Source organism: Triturus cristatus, chromosome 8 (assembly GCF_964204655.1).
Source record: "Triturus cristatus chromosome 8, aTriCri1.1, whole genome shotgun sequence".
Lineage (NCBI taxonomy): Eukaryota > Metazoa > Chordata > Amphibia > Caudata > Salamandridae > Triturus > Triturus cristatus.
This window is the reverse complement of record NC_140591.1, coordinates 1108959605-1108985591: the sequence shown is the minus strand read 5'-3', so window position 1 is coordinate 1108985591 and position 25987 is coordinate 1108959605. Positions and strand designations below refer to the sequence as shown.

General features: G+C 46.8%; 1 protein-coding gene across 2 annotated transcripts in view; it reads left to right on the top strand.

Moving 5' to 3' along the window:
* The window catches only part of NHS (NHS actin remodeling regulator), a 462726-nt gene that overhangs the window by 367334 nt on the left and 69405 nt on the right, over window positions 1-25987 (top strand). For both annotated transcript variants that reach the window (XM_085622665.1, XM_085622666.1), the window contains exon 3: window positions 14258-14388. In XM_085622665.1, coding sequence (XP_085478791.1) covers window positions 14258-14388 — 131 coding nt within the window. The remainder of the gene's footprint in view (window positions 1-14257; window positions 14389-25987) is intronic.

The window sequence follows — 25987 nt, the reverse complement described above, 5'->3', positions numbered from 1 at the left end:
CTCAAAGGCCTGGGCTTGTTCACCGCCCCACTTCCAGGTGGTGGACTCCTTGGTCAACTCCCTCAGCGGTGCCGTCAGGTTGGCCAAGTCTTGGATGAATCTTCCGCAGTAATTGACCATCCCAAGGAAGCTGCGGACTTCCGTGACGTTGGTGGGAGCGACGGCCTCTTTAATGTCCCGAACTTTCTCAGGGTCCGGGTTGACCCCTTCCGTAGAGAAGGTATAGCCAAAGAATTGCAGTTTTTGGCATAGGAACTCGCATTTCTCTTGGTGAAGGGTGAGGCCGGCAACCCGTACCCGGCGTAGCACTTGAAGCAGTCCCTCATTGTGCTCTTGGATGGTTTTGGCGTGTATCATGATGTCATCGCTGACATTGATGACCCCCGGGACGCCTGCAATTAACTCCTGTATCACATTTTGGAATACCTCTGCGGCACTGGATACTCCAAAACTTAACCTGGTGTATCTTCGGAGTCCCACATGTGTAGAAAATGTGGTGATGTTGCGGGAGGCTTCATCCAGCACCAGTTGGTGATATCCGGATCTCAGGTCCAGTTTTGAAAACCAACAGGCTCCTGCCATTACTCCGATGAGATCGTCTATCGTGGGAGTGATGTGGCGTTCCCGCTTGATCGCGACGTTGGGAAGTCTCATGTCGACACAGATCCTCACCGCGCCCGGCTGTTTGGGCTTCCGGGCGCCAACGATGGGGGATACCCACGGTGTGGGACCGGACACTTTTTCGATTATTCCTGCTGCCTCTAGCTTCTTGAGTTCCTCCTCCACCAACGGCCTCAGATGAAACGCTATCCGTCGATGTTGTAGGGCGACAGGCTGGACCGTTGGGTCGATGTGGAGATGGATTTCTTTCCCTCGGAACTTCCCGATCCCCCTGAAAACGTCCTCGAATTCTCCCAGGATGTGCTGCAGGGACTCCTGGTGCACTCCGAAAGCAAATGCCACGACTCCCAGGTCCTCGGCCGCTCGGCACCCCAGCAGCATCCCCTGGCCATCTTCTGTGACGTAGACGTTGGTGGTAATCGACCGCGTGCCGTTGGAGATTACCGTCCGGAACCGTCCACGTATTTTCAAAGGTGCTTCTTGGCCATACACAAACACTGTTATCGTTAAGGGGAGTAGGGCCGGCTTCGGGTTCATGGTGCTGTGTAGGGCTGCGGCCATGATGTTAATGGTGGCGCCTGTATCCACAACTGCGGTGACCTCCTGAGACCCTACTCTGATACTGCATTGTGGTAGGCGTCTTGCCTTGCGGGTGGCGGTGCCAATCATGTGGATTTTGTACACCACTCTCTCTTCCTCCTCATCGTCATCCATGTCACTGGGTGCTGGGTCTTCCTCCTTGAGAGTGTTCACCGCTTGTCGGGGCCTGCGGTACTTTTTTGACCGGCATACTTTTTCAAAGTGATTGAATCTTCCGCACCCCGAGCACCTTTTGCCTTTCGCAGGACACTCTGCTTGTGCGTACGGCGATCCCCCGCAGTATCCACACGACTTCGACTGTCCTGGGGAGGATGTTCCCGCTCCCTTCTTGCCCCACCTCTGTGGGTCTGGTCGACACCGCGTTTACAGGTTCGGTCTTCACTGGTGCTTGAAGAACGGCTTCCATGTGCGCCGCCGCGCTTTCGACAACTCTTTGGTCCGACCCATCGTCAGGATTTCCGCCAACTGCTTCCCGGACTCTTCTAGTATGCGCTCTCGCAGCTTGGCTGATGCACAGCCCTGGATGATCTGCCTCCTGATTTCTTCGGTCTCATCCCGGAAACCGCACGTGGCTGCAAGGTTCTTCAGGCGGGCGTGATACGTGTCTAGAGATTCTTCCGGAAGCTGGCGCGCTTGCCGGAAGATGAACCTCTCATAATCTCGGTTGGCCTCGGTTCGAAGTGTTCATTAAGGGCGGCTATCAGTGTCAGGTGTGTTCTGGGAGTGGCCGCCGCTAGCGTTTTGACGATGTTGTGAATGTCTTTTCCACCCAGGTGTATGATCATTGCCCTTTTCTGATCCCTATGGACCTTGGTGGCCTCGAAAAATATGCGCAGCCGATCTTCCCAGTCCTTCCACTTGGCCGCAATCGAAGAAGGTGATCCCTCTACTATGAAGGGTTCTATTGGTGGTATCGTGGCCATGGCTATTGCTCAGCACTGTGCGTGGTCCTCCCTGGCCTCTGCGTGTGTGTACACTGCCTGCTTTGCCTCCAGTCCTCGTGGGCCTTCCCCTTTTCCGGGGCACTCCCCCTGTCTCCTTGTGCGCGTGTGCTTGGGGGTTCTCCACTGTGCACTGGGCCTGCCCCTGACTAATAGGCCTCCCTCCTATGTAATGTTATTTAGGGCTAGGCCTCTGCACTGTGAGGTGAGCTTTGTCCCCCTGTCTTCCCAGAGGTTGGGGCCACAGTTACTCAGCCACAGGTACTCACAGAGCAATCCAGGAGCTGCCTCCCCTTTTGTGGCACGATCAGCAGTCACCTGCAGGGCTCACACTCGTTGGAGTGCCACGACCGGTACCCTTCGAGGCCTGGACCACGTGGCTGGCCGACCGATGATTCACGCGCCTCGTGCGCGATCACTGCAGTGCCTCCGCAGGGCAGTGCGACCTCACCGCGCACCAGGTACACCACGAGGTGCTCAGGATTCCGCACTCCGCGCCGTCGCTGGGGCACGAGCGCCGCGAGCCAAGAGCAGCGCTTGCGGCCGCCACACCAGCGCACCACACTTCGGCGAGGGCACGCCCGCCCTCGTCGCCAGTTCGTGTAGTGTTCTCCGTCTCCCGTCTCTGATGGACGGGGACGCGACCGCCGGGAAGTCGCGACTAAGCGCATACGCGGGCACACAGAGACCTGGAGACTAGATGATATTTTGCAAGGTCCGCCGTCGTAGCCCTAGTGGCGTACGTACGTGCGCGACCGTCTTTTATTGACTTACACCACGTGACCTGAAGCGTACGCATTAGGCGTATCGCGTCACAGTCACGACATTACAGATGACTTGTACAATGAATTCACTTTTCTCACAAAGACCGGCGAGCTGCCAAAAGAGGCCACTTTTACAACTTTACTATTATTGATTTGAGGAAAACAGTTGTAGCGTTATGTATGCTTCCACGTGCTTTTAAAATATCCAGTCGTTGCTGACGGCTGACAGTAGCGAGAAACGGTCACTGCATCTGCATAGAGCTCTAGTGCAGCGTTACCGTTTTAGTGAAACGCACCAAATTCCTGCCGTGATGGAAAGTGGGCGATTTCTGCCACCTAGTGGATGAAGCGGTGATGTGCACAAGAGGAAGGATTTCTGAAGGAAACGCGTGTATTAGTGGTGCAAATAAACTCAAAAGTGTCCGATTTTAATATGCCATCTGATTATCATTAAATGGTTATCAAGCACGCAGTCTACTTACACAAACAGAAATAGACTGTGCTATGTGTAAAGTTTAATTAATCCACTTTACAATGACCTGCAACTGTGATAAAATGTCGCCCGACATTGCCTAATTTTCATTTTCTTGCCACACAATGTAGTTAATTCTTACGCATAAACGAGGGCGTGGAGTTAAGAAGAGCTAATCCATACAGTACACCCCCTTCCCCTTATAAAACAAAAAAACAATAATAGCACTAGTGTAAATACATTTCCTTAAATCTTGTAGGCATGTAAACATCACGAGCATGTCTGGATTTATCCGGAAGTGCGACTTTATCATTACTTGAACCCTGTACAAACGAGGGTGATCCAACATGCGAAAGTAAAGAGTTTTCATAGAAACAGGGATTTACACTTGTGCTATGTAGAGAACTGTGTGCTTCCCCGACTTGGCGCACACCCTGGTTTTGCCGAAGCCCTGTGTGAGGACTGAGGAAGGCACACCCATTCCTGAAACCCTGCTTGCATGCTCATCGCTTACCCGAGGGGTCAAGGGCCAGGTTTACTAGTGTTTCAGGCGACACAGCAAGGGAGCTGTGCTGCTCTGTATGAAAGCAGAAATGTGCTATCCACTAAAATAAAGCTCACTTCAGCTTTCTCCTAGTGCACTGTGCACTGTGCCAACGCAGGCACCCTTACGCCATGATGCAAAGGTGCCTGAGATACGGGCAGGATTGTTTTTGTGCTGGGAGTGATAGTTCCCTGCACAAAAAACAATCCTTAGAGGCTTGTTCCTCTTTCTAGTGTGCTACAGAATGCAGCGCACATAGGGGCATATCAACAACAACCGGCGATAATTATCGCTAAGCGCACTTAGCGCTAATTATCGCCGGCTAGCGTGGATTTTTATCGCTGAGATAGCGTGCTATTAGCAACGCTTATCTCAAAAGCGATAAAAATCCTAGCGCTAACTGCCTAACGTGAGATTATTGCTGGAAACCCAGCGATAATCTCGCGCAATGTGGCGTTAGCTTGTTGATAGGGCCTCACAAACTTAGCCATGATATCCACCCTCCATAGGATATCATGGCTAAGTCAGTCCTGAAGCAAGCGTAAGGAAAGTAGCGATAACAGGGGTTATTGCTACTTTTCTTGCCGCTATGCTTCATAGTGTGGGGCTTGATGATAGGAGAAATGTCGCTTAGCGACATCTCTCCTGTCATGTTAGGTCAGGAACGCCCACTTTGCATCTCATTAGAGATGCAAAACTGGGCGTTAAGATTTCGTGCGCTAAAGCAAGGTTTAACGCGTTAGTGTGACCTTGCTAATTAGGCGATAAAATTATCGCTGCTTTTCGGCCTCGTTGCTGATATGCCCCTAGAAAGAGGACGTGAAATGAAATGAAATGAAATGAAAAAAGATTTCTAAAGCGCATGGCTGCCCTAGAGCGTCCCAGCGCTAGCAATGTACTGAACCACTACCCCAAGATACAGGGGGAGACCTACAGAGGAAAGAGGTAAGTCTTCAATGCTTTGCGGAATTTCGCCAAGTTGGGTTCTTTACGCAGAGCCATCGGCAAAGCATTCCAAAGTTGACCTGCATTAATGGAAAACCGACGTCCACCCGATTTCGCCTTTTTAGCTCTGGGTATCATTACTAGATTCCCATCTTCAGAGCGAAGGGCTCGCGTAGGTTTGTAGGAGAGGACCAAATCTCTTAGAATGGGAGGACCCGATCCTTGTAAGGCTTTGAACACTATGCACAGAGATTTAAATTTAATGCGCTCTCTAATAGGTAGCCAGTGCAAGGCCTTCAAGGCGGGCCGAGCTGAAGAGCATTTGGCAGTACCAGTGAGCATCCGTGCCGCTGCATTTTGAGCTCTTTGGAGAACATTCAGTGTGGATTCAGGTGCCGCCAGGAAAAGGGCATTGCTATAATCAAGCCTGGAAAGCACCAATCCCTGAACTAATAGTTTCCTGGAATTATCAGGGAGAAGCGACAGGACTTTTCGGGCTGACCGGAGCAGCCCATAACACGTCCCTGCCACTCGTTTGGCTTGTGTGATCATAGACAGCTCTGGTTCGAGCCATACGCCTAGACTTTTAATGGTGCCCTTAGGGGCTGGGGGGGGCGCCTAGACTAGCTGGCCACATACATTTGGGCAATGATGAGCATAAATTGCCAAGGAGCATAAGCTCCGTTTTCGTCCCATTCAGTTTTAGCCGGGAGTCCGACATCCATGCCATAATGTTGGTAAGGCAAGCCGCAAACTTCGCCCCCTGGCGTTCCGACGGGGACAGAGAGACAATCAGTTGAGTGTCGTCTGCGTAGGTTGCCATTGTCACCCCGAAGGGGGCCACCACCTCCTCCAATGGGGCCATATAGACGTTAAAGAGCGTCGGGCTCAATGAGGAGCCCTGCGGGACTCCACATAGGAGGGGGGTAGGCAGAGATCTAAGATCGCCATCGCAGACCTGATAGGAACGATCACTCAAATAAGACTGAAGCCACTGGAGGGCCGACCCTCCTATCCCCATCTTTCCCAGACGGTGGATCAAGATATTATGGTCCACCGTGTCGAAAGCAGCGCTTAGGTCCAGGAGGACCATTGCAGCAGATCCTCCTGAATCCAGGATACATCTGCCTTCTTCGACCATTGCTATCAAAGCCGAGTCGGTTCCCTGGCCAGGTCGAAAGCCAGTCTGTGTCCGACCTAGTAAGTTGTTAGTTTCTAGGAAACAGGAGAGCTGGCGATTGACAAACTTCTCAGCGATCTTATTCAGGCCAGGCAGAAGCGAGATGGGACGGTAATTTGCCAAGTCAGCAAGGTCAAGGTCGGGCTTTTTCAAAAGAGCCCTGACAGTGGCCTGCTTCCAGCTAGGTGGAACTATGCCATAGGTGAAGGAGGCATTCAGGAGATCAGTTGCGGGACCAGCAATGAGATCAGCAAATTGTTTGAGGATCCGGATGGGCATGGGGTCCGAGGGGGAGCCACTCTTCAGCGCCGAAAGCTCCTTACAGAAATTTTCCCTTGTAATGGGAGAGATGGTGTCTAGTCCCTTCCCGACAGGAACCTCTTCAGGGACTGTTATGTCCATGATTCCTGGACTGGGGGTGGGAAGGCTATCTAAGATGATCCGTATTTTGGTGTCCAAAAACTGAGCCAGTTGGTTGCATTTGTTAGAATTCAACACCTGAGAGGTCGACGGGGTGGGAACCGTGATAAGTTCTTTGAGAATCTTATAAGTTTCCTTTGAAGAATTGGCTGCCTTAATTATTCTATCTTCAAAGTGGGAGGCCTTAGTTGATTTACGTGCCGCCTTATAAGATCTCATGGCTTCACAGTACTTGTCTTTACTATTAACGGCCCAGTCCTTCCGCCATTCCCGTTCAAGCCTTTTGCATTTCTTTCTCATCATCCCCAGCTCTGGGGTACACCAGGATGACCTGTGGCTGTTACTTTTATTGGTAAATTTTTTGGCAGGCAGAACTGCATCTAAGGCATGACAGAGCCAGTCATGGAAAGCAGTGTCCGCTTCCAGAGGACCAAGACCAGGGGGGGAGTGGACTCAGCGAGAGAACGTGAGAGGCTATCAATAGGGAGTTGAGCCCAAATTCTCTTATAAATAGGAGGTGTCTTCTGGTGGTGAGAGAGAAAAGGGTCCAAGCTGACGTTAAGCTCCCCTGCCACCAGGAAATGGTCCGACCAAGGCAGGGGAAAGGGGGAACCTATCTGAAGATGTGCAATGTTAGAAAAAACACAATCCAGCAGGTGGCCCTTCACGTGCGTAGGTTTCCAGGTTGTGTAGGTTAAGGTTAGATATTCTAAGTTCAGATCTGAGGTCATTTGCAATCTTATCCTCCTGCAGGTCAAAATGAAGATTAAAGTCCCCCAGTAGTACAAAGTTAGGAGAGGATGCCGCTAGGACGGGGACGTGGTCCAAAATAGAGCTGGAAAATTGTTTCATCATCCCAGGGGGGCGATAGACTAGCAATCCAGTTAGAGAGAAATTCGGAGAGAGCTGTATATGAAAGAGGCCACTTTCAGCATCCAAAATAGGGCCCCTAACTACGAGAACTTGTTCCTGTGAATAATGGCTAAACCACCTCCTTTTCCTTGGGGTCTATGGAGGCAGTGGATCAAATAGCCGGAGGGGAGAGTGTTGACAAGATCAAAGTTAGAGGAGGCTGACGTCCAAGTTTCGGTCAGATATAGAATGTCTAAACCGTTGTCTTGAATCAGCTCGTTAATTTCTGTAGAATGCTTAGGTAGAGATCTGCAGTTAAGTAACTCTAATTTAAGAGGGTCCCTGGCAGGGATTTTTTTGCCGCTGACCTGGTTCCTAAGGGAGCAGTATTCACAGGGTTTAAAAAGAGCATCAGTTCTGATGCCATGTGAACAGTGACGTGAGTCAGACGATTTAAGCAGAAGTAAGTCTGCTTTTGAATAGGTAATAGGGTTACCTCCAGGAACTGGCAAGGTCCCTGGCCCTAGGTCCGTCCTGGCCCGGACGGGCCCAGACGGGCTTGCCTCTGGCGCGCCTCCGGCGCGCCATCGGCGCGCCCGCTGCGCCCGTCCGCTGCGCGGACGGGAGGTCCATCTACTTATATGCATAGAGAGGAGGGTGGGAGGCGTCCAAGATCTGGACCGCTACCCTGCCTTCCCCTAAGATGGCGGCGCTAATTCTCTACAAGCCGGCGTCAGCGATAGGGAACAGCTGCGCCGGTAACAGTCGGGAGTGGGACCCCTTGGGGAGTAAGACTGCGGAAATGCGGTAGGTAAAACAGAGTAATTTAAAATATATACAGTTTTTTAAAAACAGATACCAGCAAAGAGCACAAGGAGCACCAGAAGCGTAAATGAAAAGAAAGGCGCCCCCGGCTTCCGCCTCAGGGGAAAGTCAGTACATAGACTGAGAACAGGCAGGGAGGAAGCCCTTAAGTAACGAGGGAGGGCGGGAGGCGTCCAAGATCTGGACCGCTACCCTGCCTTCCCCTAAGATGGCGGCGCTAATTCTCTACAAGCCGGCGTCAGCGATAGGGAACAGCTGCGCCGGTAACAGTCGGGAGTGGGACCCCTTGGGGAGTAAGACTGCGGAAATGCGGTAGGTAAAACAGAGTAATTTAAAATATATACAGTTTTTTAAAAACAGATACCAGCAAAGAGCACAAGGAGCACCAGAAGCGTAAATGAAAAGAAAGGCGCCCCCGGCTTCCGCCTCAGGGGAAAGTCAGTACATAGACTGAGAACAGGCAGGGAGGAAGCCCTTAAGTAACGAGGGAGGGCGGGAGGCGTCCAAGATCTGGACCGCTACCCTGCCTTCCCCTAAGATGGCGGCGCTAATTCTCTACAAGCCGGCGTCAGCGATAGGGAACAGCTGCGCCGGTAACAGTCGGGAGTGGGACCCCTTGGGGAGTAAGACTGCGGAAATGCGGTAGGTAAAACAGAGTAATTTAAAATATATACAGTTTTTTAAAAACAGATACCAGCAAAGAGCACAAGGAGCACCAAAAGCGTAAATGAAAAGAAAGGCGCCCCCGGCTTCCGCCTCAGGGGAAAGTCAGTACATAGACTGAGAACAGGCAGGGAGGAAGCCCTTAAGTAACGAGGGAGGGCGGGAGGCGTCCAAGATCTGGACCGCTACCCTGCCTTCCCCTAAGATGGCGGCGCTAATTCTCTACAAGCCGGCGTCAGCGATAGGGAACAGCTGCGCCGGTAACAGTCGGGAGTGGGACCCCTTGGGGAGTAAGACTGCGTAAATGCGGTAGGTAAAACAGAGTAATTTAAAATATATACAGTTTTTTAAAAACAGATACCAGCAAAGAGCACAAGGAGCACCAGAAGCGTAAATGAAAAGAAAGGCGCCCCCGGCTTCCGCCTCAGGGGAAAGTCAGTACATAGGCCTCTCTATGGTAGGCACACCAATTTGGCTGAGTCCTGGTTTGCTGCCTTTAGTAAAAATAGGATTGTGTCAAATTCCATGGGAGGATGAATGGTAACGCACATGCTCCACCCACAGAACGCCTACCACAGCGAAATGTAGTGCAATGCAGCTCAAGCCACTGTGTTGCTTTACATTTCTTTACAAAGCCATGCAGAGCAGTGCAATTCGGCCCAACCATGGCTTTGTATATCTCATTTAGGAACGTGCATTGCCTTGCAACGACTTGCATCACTCAAGGACAACGTAAGTTCTTAGTAAACGTGCCATGAAATCGCCTATTACATTAGAACAAACCCCTCAGATCCAAGCTGGTTAAAAAGTCACAAGCACACAAAAAAATAATTTGGAGGGAAGGAAGTGGGGGCAATAGTTGATTATACCACAGTGACTTTTTACATACATGTTGAGAAAGATAAGACAACATCAAGTGCTACATTTTAGAAGGCTTTTTTTTTTTTTGAGAAAAGCAAGCTTTTAGTTATTTTCAGTAAAATGCTGTAGATGGGTCCTATGCCACCGCCATATTTACATAAAGGGGTTGTTATTGCCCAACACAAAGGCATCTTAAAAAAAGACTAGGGGCCATATGTAGGTAAATTATATTTACCGATTCTTAAATACCGAATTTTACCGATTCGGTATTTATGAATCGGTAAATATAATGTAGGTAAAAAATCGGTAAATGTTACCGAATCGGTAATATTCGGTATTACTGATTCGGTATTAACCGAATCGGTAATAAGGCATGCCTTCCTATTCATTCCTATGGGCCTGGAGGCCCATAGGAATGAATGGGAAGCCATTGACTATTACCGATTCGGTAAATACCGATTCGGTAATAGGGGGAGCAGATTCAAGGGTGGCAGGGTGTCACATTGACACCCTGTTGCACCCCTGAATCGTGCATGTGTGCACATGTGGTGCACATACATGCCCTAAGTGCATGTATGTCTGCCACATGGCATTTCTAGATAAGCACAAAAGTGCTTTTTAACAGGAATTCAGTATTTACCACCAACCTGTAGTTGGTGGTAAATAACGAATCCTTGAAACAGAAAAGCACTCACTTGAGTGCTCCCTACATAGGATTTGAGGAATCAGTAATTTACCGAATCCGTATTTTACCGATTTCTTAAAATACCGATTCGGTAACTTACCGAATCCTTAAAACCTGCCTCCTACATTGGAAAGGGCTAAATACCGGTCGGTAACGGGAAAATTACCGATTTTCGGCCGTTACCGACCGGTATTTAGCTATCTACATATGGCCCTAAGTGGTTATGTTGGGGATCTAATCCGTTAATGACTTATTTAAGATGGATTATCGAAAAACCTTGATGATGCAACATCTCTTGTCCTCTTTCTGAGCCTAAAGAGCATCATAGAAAAGACAGCAATTACATCCCACAAATCTCATGGAATTGACAAATGATATGAGGTGTACTGACGGAAATCTATTAGAGTTGTAGATCTTCTTGAAATGCCAATACATAACATTTAGGCATTTGAAATTGCCCCAAGGTGGAAATTTAAATGTAACACAAATGTGCAGCGGAATATTTAACTTTCTTTTTTGGTTCTCAGGGAAGGGAAAATATTTAATATGCCTATTACATCCAGGGGTAATCCCTCCTCACTCTCATTTGAGAGACACACTAACCTTTGCCTTCCCCAGCAGCAAATTTGAATGCATCTCCAAGGTGGATTACTACACGTAGGGGGCTAGGTAAATATCAACAAACATACAACTTTGTGATTTTCCACCCACTGTTGCAGGTTGATCCAGTCACCCCTATCTGTAAATATGTGATTGCCACATTTTCATCTGCATTTCTGTACTCACAAATGCACTTTGTGAGCGTAACATTCCACCAATTCTGATTTGTTTGTGCATCAGGATTAGGGTTAATTTAGGTGCACAAAATGCTTTGAGAATCAATACCTCTATGTCCAAAGGGCTCACCATTTAGCTCCCTGTATAGCACCTCTCTTTCTGGTCACCTAGCACATGACCCAGCATACAAGAGCACCCCAGTAGTTATCTGCAATCTACCATCTACATGACTGCAGCCACCCGCAGGCCAAAACTAGATTATTTAAAACCTTGCTTCATTAGAGCCAAACAACGGTGCATCTCATGTTTTCACAACTTCCAAAACATAGCTGCTGGAACTGTAATCAGCAAAACCATAGGGGATGATGGACGGAGTGTTGAACATTGCAAGCACTCACCCCCAGTCAACTGATCTGGGTTTGATCCATCACCGTTCTTTAGCCCACTCTGCCACCTCAGTTGAGACATGGCCATATGCAAATCAGTCTGACCCTGTGCCTCATGGGAACAGACCAGCCCGAACTGCCAAGCCATGTCTTCCCTGGACCGGAAAAAAGCATCCTTGGACCGGTTTCGGGTTCATAACCTTCATCAGCCAGGCTATCTTGGATCCAGTGGCAAAGTGACCAAGGGACCCACGTCTGGGCATACTCTGCCAACTCAGGGCGAACTTAGCAAAACCAAAGGGGATGATGGACGGAGTGTTGAACATTGCAAGCACTCACCCCCAGTCAACTGATCTGGGTTTAATCCATCTTCATTCTTTAGCTCACTCCGCCACCCCAGTTCAGACATGGCCATATGCAAATCAGTCTGACCCTGTGCCTCATGGGAACAATCCAGCCCGAACTGCCAAGCCATGTCTTCCCTGGACTGGAAACAAGCATCCTGGGACCGGTTTCGGGTTCAACTACGAGACGTCTACACACAACCAAAGAAACTCTTTCAGCCGCTTGCCATCGACACGGTGATGTTTCAGATCTCTGAAAGGATGGCGGCAAAATGACTCTCTCAATTAAGATAATACATAAAGAAAACTACCTCCTATTTCACGTTATGTATACAGAGAAACCATCTGGACTATGCAAAAAACTTGAAACTAGACGCTTCTTATATCTAAGGGGCATATTTACAAGAAACTGGTGGAGCGTGGTGTTACACCAAAATTGGTAACGCTGCACTCCGCCTGTTTATAAAAACAGGGATGTGCCATAGCCACAAGAATGGGGTGCACCCCTGCTTTACCCCTAGCGCTGGCCCTAAAAAAGCTGCCTAGCACTATTTTGCTAGGGTGCCTGCGCTGCAGGGGCAATTGTTCAGGTGCAGGAAGAGACACCTTCCTGCACATAAACAATCTGTGCAGGTGATTTGCTCTTTCTATGTGTGCTGCATTCTGCAGCACACGTAGAGAGAGCAAAATACGAGGAGAAATAAAAAATTTCTCCTCACATTGCCTGCTTAAGACCAGGTATTCCCTGGTGGTATTTTTGGCACTTCCCCATTCCTTGTAAAAATGGGGAAGCATCAAAAAGCAATGGGTGTGGTGGCGGAACGCCCACTGCAACACCCATTGCACGCCCCTTTCACACTAAGTGCTGCATGAATAGGGGCATTATTTAGAAGGCAGCGTTAAGCCACGATAAGTAGCTTAACGCTGCCTTGTAAATAAGGCGAAGGAGTCGACACCACCAGAATGTCGGAAAAAGTAACGTTCTGGTGGTGTTAACTCCTTGTAAATATGCCCCAAAGAGGCTTATTTACAAGCCTTTTGCGTCGCCGGTGCGTCACTTTTAACATGGAAAAAAGTGACGTACGGGCATCTCAAAGGGCTTGTAAATAAGCCCCTAAATTTATTTGGTCAGCACATCAATGACTAACCTTAACGGACACTGAATGAATTCGCTAGTTTAAAAAAAGGCTTACATAATGAAACCTTAATATTTAGGTTATGAAAAAGTTAGGTGTACCTACAACTCTGTAGCCTTACGGCTAAAGTAGTCGACCTTGGACCTAGGGAACAGGGTTCGAGGCTCGGCAACGAAGCTCAACATCCTGTGATTCTTGGCCAATCACTTAGGGGCATATGTATCAACATCTCCATTTGCGATTCTCAAATAGCGATTTTTTGAGAATCGCTATTTGAGAACTGCAAAATGGGATGTATCTAAAAATTCGCACAAATTTTGCGAATTCTTAAAATTCCTTAATTGCGATTAGCAAATTGCGAAATCGCAATTAAGGAATACCTTCCCATTCATTCCTATGGGCCAGGAGGCCCATAGCAATGAATGGGAAGTCCTTCTCAATTTGCGAATCGCTATTTGCTAATCGCAAATTGAGAATATTTTCAAAGGTGCAAGGGTGTCATGATGACACCCTGATGTACCCCTGAAATCAGCATGTGTGCGCATATGGCGCACATACATGCCCTAAGGGCATGTATGTGCGCCACATGGCACTTTGAAAAATGCAAAAAAGTGCATTTTTCAAAGAAATCGCAAATTACCACCAACTTGAAGTTGGTGGTAATTTGCGATTTCTTAAGAAGAAATCGCACAACTTGGGTGCGTGTTATATAGCATTTAAGAAATCGCAATTTGCGATTTCTTAAATGCGTACGCAAACTTAAGAAATCCCAAAATTAGCGATTCCTTAAGAATGCGAGGCTGAAATGCCTCATACATCTCATTTTGCGATTTTGTATTCGCAAACGCTGTTTTTTTGCGATTCGCAGCGTTTGCGAATACAAAATCGTTTGATACATATGCCCCTTAATCTCCCTGTGCCTAACCAAAAAAAAAAAATGAATGCGTTCATCTGTTACGAAACTGGTGCTCATGTAAAGCGCTCTGATACCCGATCTCTCGGGTCTCGTTAGCGCTATAGAAAAGTTAAAAAAAAAACCTCTAAGTAATTACTATCAGAAATTTTAATAACATCACATAAGACACCTCGCATAGGCCACTGCGAATGATGTCTCAGCCCTTGCGAAAAATAAGTTTTCCACAGACTCAGAATGAATGATTGCCCTGAAAATTTAAAACCGTGCATTGCCACCTGATTTTGTGAGATGTTGACAATTGTTTTATTTTATCCCCAAAAAACAGAGCATCGGCACCGAGGTGACAACAGAGGAAGAAGAATCTCTGCGTCAATCACCGTGGCCCCTCCATTCCCCTCTTTTCCCGTCATCCGCAGTCAGAAGAGACGAGAGATAAAAGAGCGACCCCAGCCACCAGTAAGCAATTTTGTGATAACTTTGTGAGAAATTTACACTTGATTTTATTTTACACTTGATTTTATTTGATACATTACAAGTTCCACAAAACAAGGAGCAGTGTTCCACCTGGAAAATATTTGCAAATTCTTTAGAAAAATCAATTTGAATTCACTGTGAGAGACCAACAGTGATATATAAAAATGTAAATCCAGTATTTGTAAAGCGCAAACAGCTACCCGAAGACATCCCGTTGCTGGGGGCCATCAGGAAGATTAAGCAAGCTATTGCCCAGAGTCACATGGTGCTGGGCTGACCTGCCGCCGGTGTTGGGGATCGAACCGTGAGCCCCAGATTCCAGCGTCAGTCGCCCTGGCCGCGGCGCCACACCTCTTTCCTATATGCAATGAATGCTGGGAGTCGTTATGTGTAAGACAAGTCCTCCTTTATTGTGGTATATTATCAATTATTGGAAATTAATCTGGACTCAATCATTGACAGCAAAATCAGTCCTAATGGCAGCAAATATTCAAATTCCAGCCTCCCGTAATGCAGCGTTGTGATTAGTCTGAGCGCTGTTGATTGGCACTCAGCCAGGGAATTGGTGGCCTGGGTATGTTCGCCACGCAGGCCGTAATGCAGCCTGCAGGGAGAAGATGCGAAGTGCGTCTGAATGTTTGGCCGGCCCGAGAGTGGCGGTGGGGCAAAATCACAGAGGATTGGGGTCGGGGAAGTGACAGTAGGGCGGGGAAAGCAACACAGAGGGTGCGGGGAGGGAAGCAAACGGGAGGAGAAAGCCACATGAAGCTTGGGAAGGAAGGTAAACAGGCACGAGAGTAACAGGAGTGTTCTGGGTCGAAGCTGGAAAACGTGCACTCTTGTGGAGTGTTTAAACAAAAAGAAAGAAGGAGCATCTGAAAAATGAGCAGCTGAAGGACATAAATAATGTGTGCATTATCCAGAGGAGTATCAAATACAAGAACAAAGCACACAATAACTAATGAATAAGAAGCAATTAAATGAAAGTGACAAAGAAGCTACCAATGGTAAGCAATGTGCGTCTTTTAAGACCTATATAAGCTCAGAATATGTCCTGCAACAGACAGCATAAAAGGCAAGACCTAAAAATGAGAAACCAGCCATGATTCTGCCTCGAACCTCAAAATGCCAAGATTGTGTGTGGTCCGTTTAGTAGTGTTTTGACAGGGAGAACCACACTAACTTCATAAAACTCCCTAAATACAACAATTTCTCTCCTGGATGATTTTTTTAGCTCAATTTCACCCCACAGGTGGATTAAAAAAAGGGCAGATAACTCCTGTTTCACAATTTGCAATTTTGTTTCCAACGCCATTTGAACAGATTCAAAATACTCAAGTTCTGTATTGAAAGACAGGAAGCCACCGCGTGCGCCCTTTCAAACTGAGTGAACGCGAGCGCGCCTGGTACTTCCCATAGGCCTCTGCTCTGCTCTCGCGGTCTGCCCGCTCAGTTCACGCCTCCAGCATTGATGGCACATCATACCATTACTGTCTGCAACTGTTAATGCGTTTATTGTAAATGGGGAGTGTAACTCACAGCTTACACTGTTTAACTGTGTTTGAAACACTTTCTTTTCGTCTACCTGCGAGTATGTGTTGCTAAAAGTGTGAAAGCCAGAGATGGCTCGGAAATATATACTTCGCAGATTAGGGGTTAATTTATGTCTGTGATCTTAATTAATTACAAGTCTAGATGCCTGAGGGCCTGAGTTGTCAGTTCTGTTTGACTTGTGTTAACACAGTTAAAATGCAGCCTAAATCGCACCCAGGCGTGGTCGCGCAAACATTCCCAAAGCTTTTTGGCCTATGAAACAGCAGGATGTGCTGACAACCCCTTATGTCAAAGACAACCTGCCCATGGGCATCCTGTAAATGGACATAAAGCCCTTCTTTGATGACATTGTCAGTAGATTTTCGGCAGTGATTAATTTGTAAATAAATAACTAAATAAATAAATAAGTGTAGGGGGCCAAAGATTCCCTATGAGTCTGCACCGGCGCTGTCGAATGCCGGGGTTGCGCGGCAAAGGCAGCGTAGTTTAAATTCCCCCACAAGCCTCTTTCTTCCACCCCCTTACACTTTCTTTCTCCTTAACTCACTCTAATGGGTTATTTTTCATGCCTGCTGTCTACCTTTGTCTGTGTTTTCTTACCTTTCTCTCTCTTTTCACCCTTTCTTGCTCTGTGTCGTAGTCTGATGCTGAAAAGTATGTCCCACTCTCCAAAAATGAGTGCCGGTGCCCACCACTTGTAACCACCTGCACACATTTATCACTGGCCACTGGCACAGAGGTAGGACATCTTGAAATTAGTCTTTGATTCTTCCTCACCCTTATTTCACCCTGAGTGATCCTGTGGGGCCTGCAGCAACATAGCGACGAGTGGCTGGGCTAGGAAGTGGGCCAGTGATCTCATATGATGCACAAAATGCCCTTATTGGGTGCACCCAAGACTCTGTGACTGATTAAAAAACTAAAACAAGCATTTGCAATGCAATATGTCTCACCTTTACGAGAGTTTGAGCTATTGGCATTGTAAATGACAAGGCCTTTTATTTATGTGTTGTTTTTAAAACAGATCAATAAAAAGCACATATCACACGATGATTTGGAGAAATTACATGTTTGCATATACTGCATTGTAAGAAATGTGCTCTCTAAATACAAACATTTTAGACAAACAAAACTGCAGTCTGTATAGTCTTATAAAGCATCATTCATATGCAATACATTCACAAGAATACATTAGAACTGTGGTATAAATATCTGCTGCTCTTTAATGCATCATTAGGAAACCTAATTCCTCTTTTGTCTTCAAGTTCTCTGCCCATCATTCTCCACAGCTATTGCCTTGTCAATCCTGATTGACAGCATTGCGCCCTTGAAGCCTGTTTTAGCGGCATATGTTACACTTTATATATTAAAAAACACATCAAATTCAGATCTAGTTACCGTTTTCCATATTTATAAAAAAATATATGTAAAGAAATAGATGATTTTCTGTTAGAAATTATATGTAGAAAACAGTTAAAAAAATAGGAGCTTTGAAGTCAATAGCAGGTATGTTATTACTCACTCGGATTTAATGCTATGACCTAGGGAGGATGAAAGACCAAGTCATCCCTGCCAAGATTGAAATCTGTGACTTCCTTGTTACACGCAGATCACTGTGGAAGGTGTATTAACTTCCTAGGCTAAGAGGGTAAATGCAAGTAAGTATAGATCTACTATTCTTAACTCCACATCTACATACCTTGAAGATGTATACACCGTGAAGGTACATTTATGTGGAGTTATATATAGTAAAACTGTGCTTCCCTATAGAAACTTACTTTCACAATATTTTTCTATTTGACATTCTGAACACGATATTTATCCATATATTTTTTTCTTGATATTTTGTCTAAACACCTTTGCTCAGACTATACAATGTTAGTAAGCAGTAGCAATTATTTGCTATTTTGTGTAGCTCAATAGCACTGAGTCATACAGCACTTTTATTATTAAGGGAAGGTCATCTAAGCCTGTTCTTAATTTGAGCTGGTGGTTCCAGCGGTTTCCGGTCCTCAGCACAGTCACTTAATCATCGACACTGGCGCTTTTCATGAGCACCAGTTAAGGACACATTAATTTACGGGGAGATTAAGTGATTTGCCCAGAATCACAGGATGTTGAGCTCATGCAGAGACCCGAACCTGGTTTCCCAGCTCCAAAGTCTGTAGCTCTGATCATTATGCCACATCCTCTCCCCACTTTCATGGTTAGTAGTTGGTTCTGTGTAAAGCGACGCTAATAGGCGAAATGGGCTGGTGCACACCGCCTCCCGAGGAGAGCCCCGGCACTTATTTTTTTGACAAATTAACCACTCTCCCAAGCCCAGTTCAAAGTTCCACCAAATGGAGTGTTTTTTACTTTAAGTTTTTCATTACTCTCTACAGAACTCGACAACGACGCAACAGCTGGTAGGACAAATTATTGCACCAGCTACAGAGCTTTGTTCATAACTTGGCTGTACCAAGATTGAGCTTTGAAAAACAAACCCAGCCTATCATCCTACCAAAGCTGAAGAAATCAATATCAATAAGTTGAGTGACGGCAACATCAAATAACAAGCACTGGCAAAGCCAGTAGGTTTGGCTCTGGCAGCCAGTCTTTTGCATTTACAGTGCTTGTTTTGTCCTGTTTTTGCAGAACTTTAATGTTGGGGAAGCTGCTAGGTTCATAATGAAGTGGGATGACCCATTTCCTCATGCTGTATGCTGTAGTGGCCAGAAGAAAAATGTGATTGACACAACAACAGACTAATGAATAAAGAGTGATGGCTGAAAGCCCCTCTAAGTATATTATGCTTATAATTTCAGTAAACTTGAACGGTCTTGTCTAATGCTAGACCTAAAAAGGTTATGAAGCAGCACGATGGTTGCATCAATCAGTATCTAAAAGAAGCTAATGCTCGGAGTAAAACTGAGCAGGAAATGTGTGACCCTAGTGCAAACCCCTGTTTGCGCAGTGGCAGAATTATGAGTTGTACAGACTTGATTGCACCCAGTCAGTACCTGGTCTGGTGAAATCTGCATCCCGTTTAATTTCAACAGATAAAATCTGCTGGAATTTAATGAGAGAAAAGGGCCAGTTGATTGCAGGGACACACAGATTATGGTAAGGTAAGCCCCCAAATCTGCATGCCATGTGCCATTGTTATGATAGCATTTACAATAGGAGCTATTTATCGCTCCCGCTAACTGTTGAACCCAAACTCGTAATCAGGGCATGTGTGGGTGATGCATTTATTTCACAATAAACATCTTCTTTACATGTAGTGAAATACACCACTGTGAAACTCGCGTCCTGCTACAATGCAGTAAGATATAATTTGGGATGTTTTCGAAAGACAAAATGCCACCCACTAACAAAGTAAGTAAGAAAAGGCGAGTGGCCATACAGGTTACGATATAGCCTTAGCAAGCCTGCAATTATTATGCCAGGCAAGGGGTAATTTGTGGAGTAATTCCTTAATATGTCAGGTGTGTGGTAAATGACAGGTTCACAGGCCCATTAAAATGCAGGGTGATGTTTTCCATCCCCATAGCTGCAGCTCCAGGTGCCATTTTGATCTTCGGGCCGCCTGCATGCTTTTCAGTGCAGCCAGCACCTGTAAACGTGCCAGACATGTCTACTCTTTCACTGGCTTGCATCTAAAACATTTAAGGCCTCATTTACAACAAAAGGACGCAGTGCTGCACCGCAAGCCATTTTGCTACGCCATGCTGCGTTGTTTTAAAAGCACAGGGATGCGTCATATTTACAATAATATGATGCATCCTTGTGCTTTCCCCTGCGCTGGCGCACAATTGGCTGCCATGCACGAACACATTCACCTTTGCACCATGGTGCAAGGGTGCCTGCATTGCGGGGATGATGGTTTTTGTGCAGGAAGGGACACCTTCCTGCACAAAAACAATAATTGAGGGTGTTTTCCTCTTTCTATGTGTGCTGCAGAATGCAGCATGCATAGAAAGAGGAAAAAACAAGGTGAAATAAAAGTATTTCTCCTTGTTTGGCCTCCTTTTCGCCTCCTTAGGCGTTCCCAGGTTTATGAAACGTTGTAAATCTGGGCATGCTGCAAAATCCGCGGTGCTGCGGAGGAACACCCACAGCAACACCCATGGCTCGCCCCTGTCACGCTAAATGATGCGTGAAAAGTGACCTTATTTATAAGGCCATGAAAAGCCACACAGGGTGGCTTTGCGTGGCCTTGTAAATATGGGCCAGCACACTATGCCGCAGGTGCGTCAGAAAGAGTGATTCACCGGTGGCGCAAGGGTCTTGTAAATAAGCAAATTAATTGTTTTGGGAATGGCTCTGTGTCTTAGCACTAGGTGGTCCAGCTGTGAACAAATGCCACCTACTACAGTCTGTCTGCCACAGTCTTAGTCCGTTAAGCTGATTCCGCTCCATAACCCTACATTTCTATTTGAGTAGGAAGCTACATTGTGGAACTGCTTGCTGCAGTGGTCACAGGGTATAGGAGATTGGCAGTCTACCAGTTCCAACCAAGGTGTGTGATCCTCGTTTCAGAGTTTAGACATTCTACAAGCCCCTTGCACTGCCAGTGCATCATTTTTTCCCATATAAGAAGTGATGCACCGGCGGTTCAAGGGGCTTGTAAATAAGCCCCTATACTTTTTTTCAAACTTGCAGGCCCAGTTCACTTAATATATTGATTCAGACCTTTGCATTTTTTATGTTTGGCTATTTTGGGGGCTTATTCGCAGGTGTACCATGGGGTAATATTCAATGCTTAATTTGTAAAATAAATCAATAAATAATAAGTGCCTGGTCCAAGGTTTTGTTCAGAAGCCCACGGTCGGCAATATTGTAGGTCGGGGTGCTGAATACCAAGGCTGCGTAGTCTTTTTTCTAGTTCATGCCTCTTTAACCCACCATCCGAAGCACCCTTGCTCTTTAGCTCATCCCTGCTTTCTCTCTTTGACTCTGTTTTTCCTTTCTCTCTTCATCCTTCCTTCACTCGTTTGTGTTCTCTCTCTCTTGCGCTGGGTAAAAGTTTGTTGAGGAAAAATAAATGTCGTTCCCTAAAAATGAGTACCGGTGGGCCCCGCCTGCAACCACCGACTCAAACTAAGTACTGGTAATTCTATAACAGAACTCTTGTGGATTGGTAAACTTCCAATACTTTCTCAGTGTCTGCTGCAAACCAGCCTTCAGTCCTAGGGAGTTGGTCACAATAATACTGGCCATCTGTGTAGGGCACACAACAAACTGAATTGTGTCTGCACTCCTCAGTAACCGCTGCTATCTTTCCATAACTCATGGGCACTCGTTTTAACAAGGTTTTGATGATGAAAAGTATGAGTTATTCTTTCCAGCCTTTGGGTCTGTTCTGTTGCATGCTGAGCAAGACCCTACATGTGGTGTCCATTAAGCTGCCCTGTCCTGCCAAATAGTGGGGCGCTCCTTTTAATAACGACTGCGGTACACCTGTATCCTTGCCCAGCTGTGATTTAGCGAAGGGCTGTTCGGAGGAGTCATATTGAAGGTAAATACTCAAGTTCACAAGTGGAGTCACTGCTGAATACCTTTAGCTCAGGTATTGCACCGGTGTATTTTGAAGCTGTTGGACAAGGACTAGTCCTTGTACCTACAAAATGACCGTGCACGAACAGCACCGTTAGAAAGGTGGGGTGGGGTGAGTGGGCGGTGATAGGGAAATTTCCCCCAATCACGTAGTGTGCTATGGGAGGGGCTTTTAATAAAAAAAGAAGAAATGATGGATGGAATGCCGAACAATGCAAACATTCACCCCAAATCACAAACATCTGGTTTTAATCAGCTTTTTTGCGCACCACGCCACCCCAGTTTAGAGCCAGCCATATGCAAATCAGTCTTGACCCTGCTCCTCATGGGAACAGTCCAGCCTGAACTGCCAAGCCAGGTCCTCCCTGGACCAGAAACAATCATCCTGGGACCAGTTTTGGGGCATTACTACTCATCAGCCAGGCTAGCTTGAGTCCAGTGGTGCAGTGAGGGGCATTTGGCACTCACGTCATGCCTCACAGTGTGGGTCACTGTAATCATAGCCGGTGCTGTGAAGCAGGCTGTGCCCATGCAGACAAGGCATAGTCGCACCCGACTGGCTGTGGGCAGCTGGTGAGCACGAGCCTTGAGGACGCACACCGCACACCCAACACCTACGGATCCCCAGCATCACTAACATCACTGATTGGGCAGTAGAATGGAGGCGATGATAGCCAGGTCTCATAATTCCCTGCAGCCCCACCTATGTTGCATCCCACAACACCATAGAGCCTGGTGAGAACAGTTCTTAGCTCAGCCTGGGCGTCCCTTTCTGCTGCAAGTGCCTCTGACTGGCACTTTATTTGCAGCTGAGGTATGAAACTTTCAAATTAAAAAGTGTATTTTGGATTGTTTCACGTTAGCACCGTTGAGTATATCACAGCACTTAGTGCCCTTTATTAGAACACGTGAACCTTATTGCTTCTGCCCTGACAATGTTTTTAATGACTCAAGAGGAATGTCAGTTGTCTTGAGCCTCCCACATAAATCATAATTGTTATGGACGGAACAACTTTATGGGCTATTAAACCATAAACAAGAGAGAGGTTTGTAGAGTTCACATTCTGAACTGAAATATTTCAGGTGCTGACGAATGAGATGATGATGGAAAAAGGGGCAAGTAATTGCCTAGGGTCACACAGTTTGGGCAACCTTGGCATTGAAACTAAAATTCTTGAGTACACATTCTACACTGATTAAACAATTCACCTGCTGGATGGGTACCTCTTGTGCCATGATGACCCTATTATTATTGACCCAAGAGGCAAATTAATTGTCTTTTGTCACCTATACAAAGCCATTATTGCTGTCATAGATGGAACAACATAATGGTATATTAAACAACATAAAAGACATATTTTTCTACAGGAGACAGCCTGACCTGATTTAGGAGCTGTCAAATGTGATGATCACTGAACGGAGGCTCTGTGAGGAAAAGTAACTGCCCAGAGTCACACAGTTTGATGAAATGGGAAGCCAGGATTTAAACCAGGTACTCTTGGTCAGGAACCCACAACTAGTTTTTGCCCTCCTCCCTCCCACCCCCAAATCTTCTCAGTGGCCTGGGCATGAGGCTAGTATCAACGCTCTTGTTACCTTATCAGAACATTGGAGTGTGGAGCTCTCCATTCGAAAGCCATGAAGTGCTCTGGATTTCTGATGGGAGGTAGAAGCTCAGAGCATCAACATTTAACAAAGGCCTCACAGAGCCCGAGGGGATTTCAACACCCTTGGGCTCCGTGAGGCCTTTGTCTTACAAGTTAGAACATTCTGCCCTCTAGGGGCGGAATGTTCTAATAGCCTTAGCTCCCTCCGTAGCAGGCTCTACCGGCCATTAAAGGCCCGCTCCCTTGTTAACGATGGAGCCAGTTACGGCGGGCTCTAAGGCTATATTGTGTTGATCTCAAGTATTGTGGACTGCCGGCCCCAGTTAAAGGACAGGTCCCCCAGCAGCCCTGTGGTGCCCAAGGTTGTTGTATATCCGTGCAGCCAGTTAAAGTGATATTTTAGTGAGGCCTCCAGGTTTTACAGGGGGTACCATTTTGTATTGCACTACCCCCCCCTCCACACACCCCTCCCGCTTCCTAGTTAAATACATGATTTTCCAAATGAAGCACATCAGGGAAAAACCTTATCGCCTTCCTATCAGACAATTACACCACTGAGAGGTGGTACGGAGGACGAAAAAGAGAGTGCCTAGGACTGGTGCTTAATTCGAGTCGGTGGTTGCAGGTGGGGCACACCAGCACTTATTTTTGGGAAACAGACTTAGGGGCATATTAACAAGGGCTTTATCTCTGCTTTTTTGGCTTTAAAAGCCAAAAAAGCAGAGATAAAACTAGCACCCTATCAACAACAGGGTGCTAACATGCAAATTTGCATGTTAGCACCCTTTTACTCTACGCTTCCCCTTGCATCTCTAATGAGATGCAAAGGGGGCGTTCCAGAGTAAAATAATAGGAGAAATGTCGCTAAGCGACATTTCTCCTATTATCAAGAATATCGCTAACCCTGTTAGAGACAAAAAAAGCAGCGCTAATCGCGGTTAACGCTGCTTTTTTTACGTCTGGTATTTTTCTGACTTAGCCATGATATCCTATGGAAGGAGGATATCATGGCTAAGTTTGTCTGTCCCTATCAACAAGCTAACGTGAGATTATCGCTGGTTTTCCAGCGATAATCTCACGTTAGCCACTTAGCGTGAGGATTTTTATCGCTATTGAGATAAGCGTTGCTAATAGCACGCTATCTCAGCGATAAAAATCAACGCTAGCCGGCGATAATTATCCTAGCGCTAAGTGCGCTTAGCGATAATTATCGCCGGTTTTGTTGATATGCCCCTTTGTTTTCCTCATAAGAGTTTGGCCCAGAGCAAGAAAGAGGAAAACACAAAAAGGGGATAAAGGAGGAAGAGAAAACAGTTGCAAAGGTAAAAGGTAGAAAAAAGAATGAAAAAGATAATACAAGAGTGAGAGTAACGGTCCAGGAGCATCAGAAAGCGTGGTGAAATCAAGACTATGAAGCCTCGGTATTCAACAGCCCCGACATTCAGCAGTGCTAGCCCCCGGATCCTGAGAAATCTTTGGGCCTCTGCACTTGTTATTTTGGAAATTAAGCCCCGTCTAGTGCACGATCGAAACCTTATTGATGTTCACTGATCTATTTGAGAATCGTGGGGAACGCCTTGTCCTGCTAGCTGCGAAGAGTCGAGCAGTATGTTAGCTATAATGGGACATTTCCCATGAGTGAAGATTTGGCCAAGTTAATCGTGCAATAACCACTCCACTTTGTTGTTAAGCGTAAAAGGCAATTTATTACGATCAGGCTGCACAACCAAATACCTAACTAACAACATCAATTAACGAAAACAGTCCCCCAACATCAACCTTTTCATCCACTCACTCCCTTCACGTATCTCCCAACTTGCCTCTCATTCCACTCCATGACCCTTTCAGTTCTTCATCCACTTCTTCACTTCTCTTAAAGCATCCTTCCCTCTATCACCTGCCATTGCACTCATGCATCCGGCCCCCCATCATTCACTCTTCCCCCCCGAGGGATGGGTGCGCCCGTCAGTGACTCCCCCACCCCTCCAAAGTACCGTCACCCCTGCAACCTGTCCTAAACTGGCACGCTCTGCCTACCTAGCTCCCGTACCCTAATAACTGTAGAGTGGGCGGGTGGTCCTCAATTAACCCTAACCCCTCCGGATGGTGCCGGAAGGTAGGACGAGGAAGTTACCTTCCTCCCCTGCATTCTTATACCCCTCCCCAACCCCACCCCTTGACCCCAGCCTGTCCTTACTGCGCAAAAGACCCCGGGGGAAGACTAGTCTGCGACTCTGATTCCCCTGGGGCCCACCATAGGCAGCACTGGACCCTTCATAAAGTCAAGGCTTTGCATCTTCTGCCACCTACTGGCAAGACCTCGAATAGCGTTTTGATCTCAAGAGGAAAGATATCTAAAACAACCACCCTTGCCTCTGTTTGCGACTGGCTTACCACCTACTTTAAGTAAGTGGTAAACTGCGATTGTTTTGCGACCGCATTTAGGTCGCAAAACAATCGTGCACCCCCCTGCGCCTCGCTATTAGAAAGGGACACACTTGGCACACCGCTTCCTAATAGTGACTCGCAAACCCTATTTTACGAGTTACCGGTCGCAAGACTGTCAAAATGCGTTGTACATCTGGCCCCACATCTTGTGAAAACCCCAATGATACCTTCACGGTGGTTTTCATTACACGGTCCTGATTGTAGGGCAACGAAATGGTCCAATTTTGTTAACCATACTTTAATAACCTTTTACTGGTTGGCATCTCTTTGACTGCTTCCTGACCTGCCAGGTACGGAAACTGAAGCAAAGGTGCGGATGCCTATTAACCCAGGGCCGTACAGTTTAGACCAATGGGTAAGCCGGTATTAGAAGTTCCAGAATTCTATTTCCACAAGAGACAATATGACCTCTTCACCTCATCTTCTCCAAT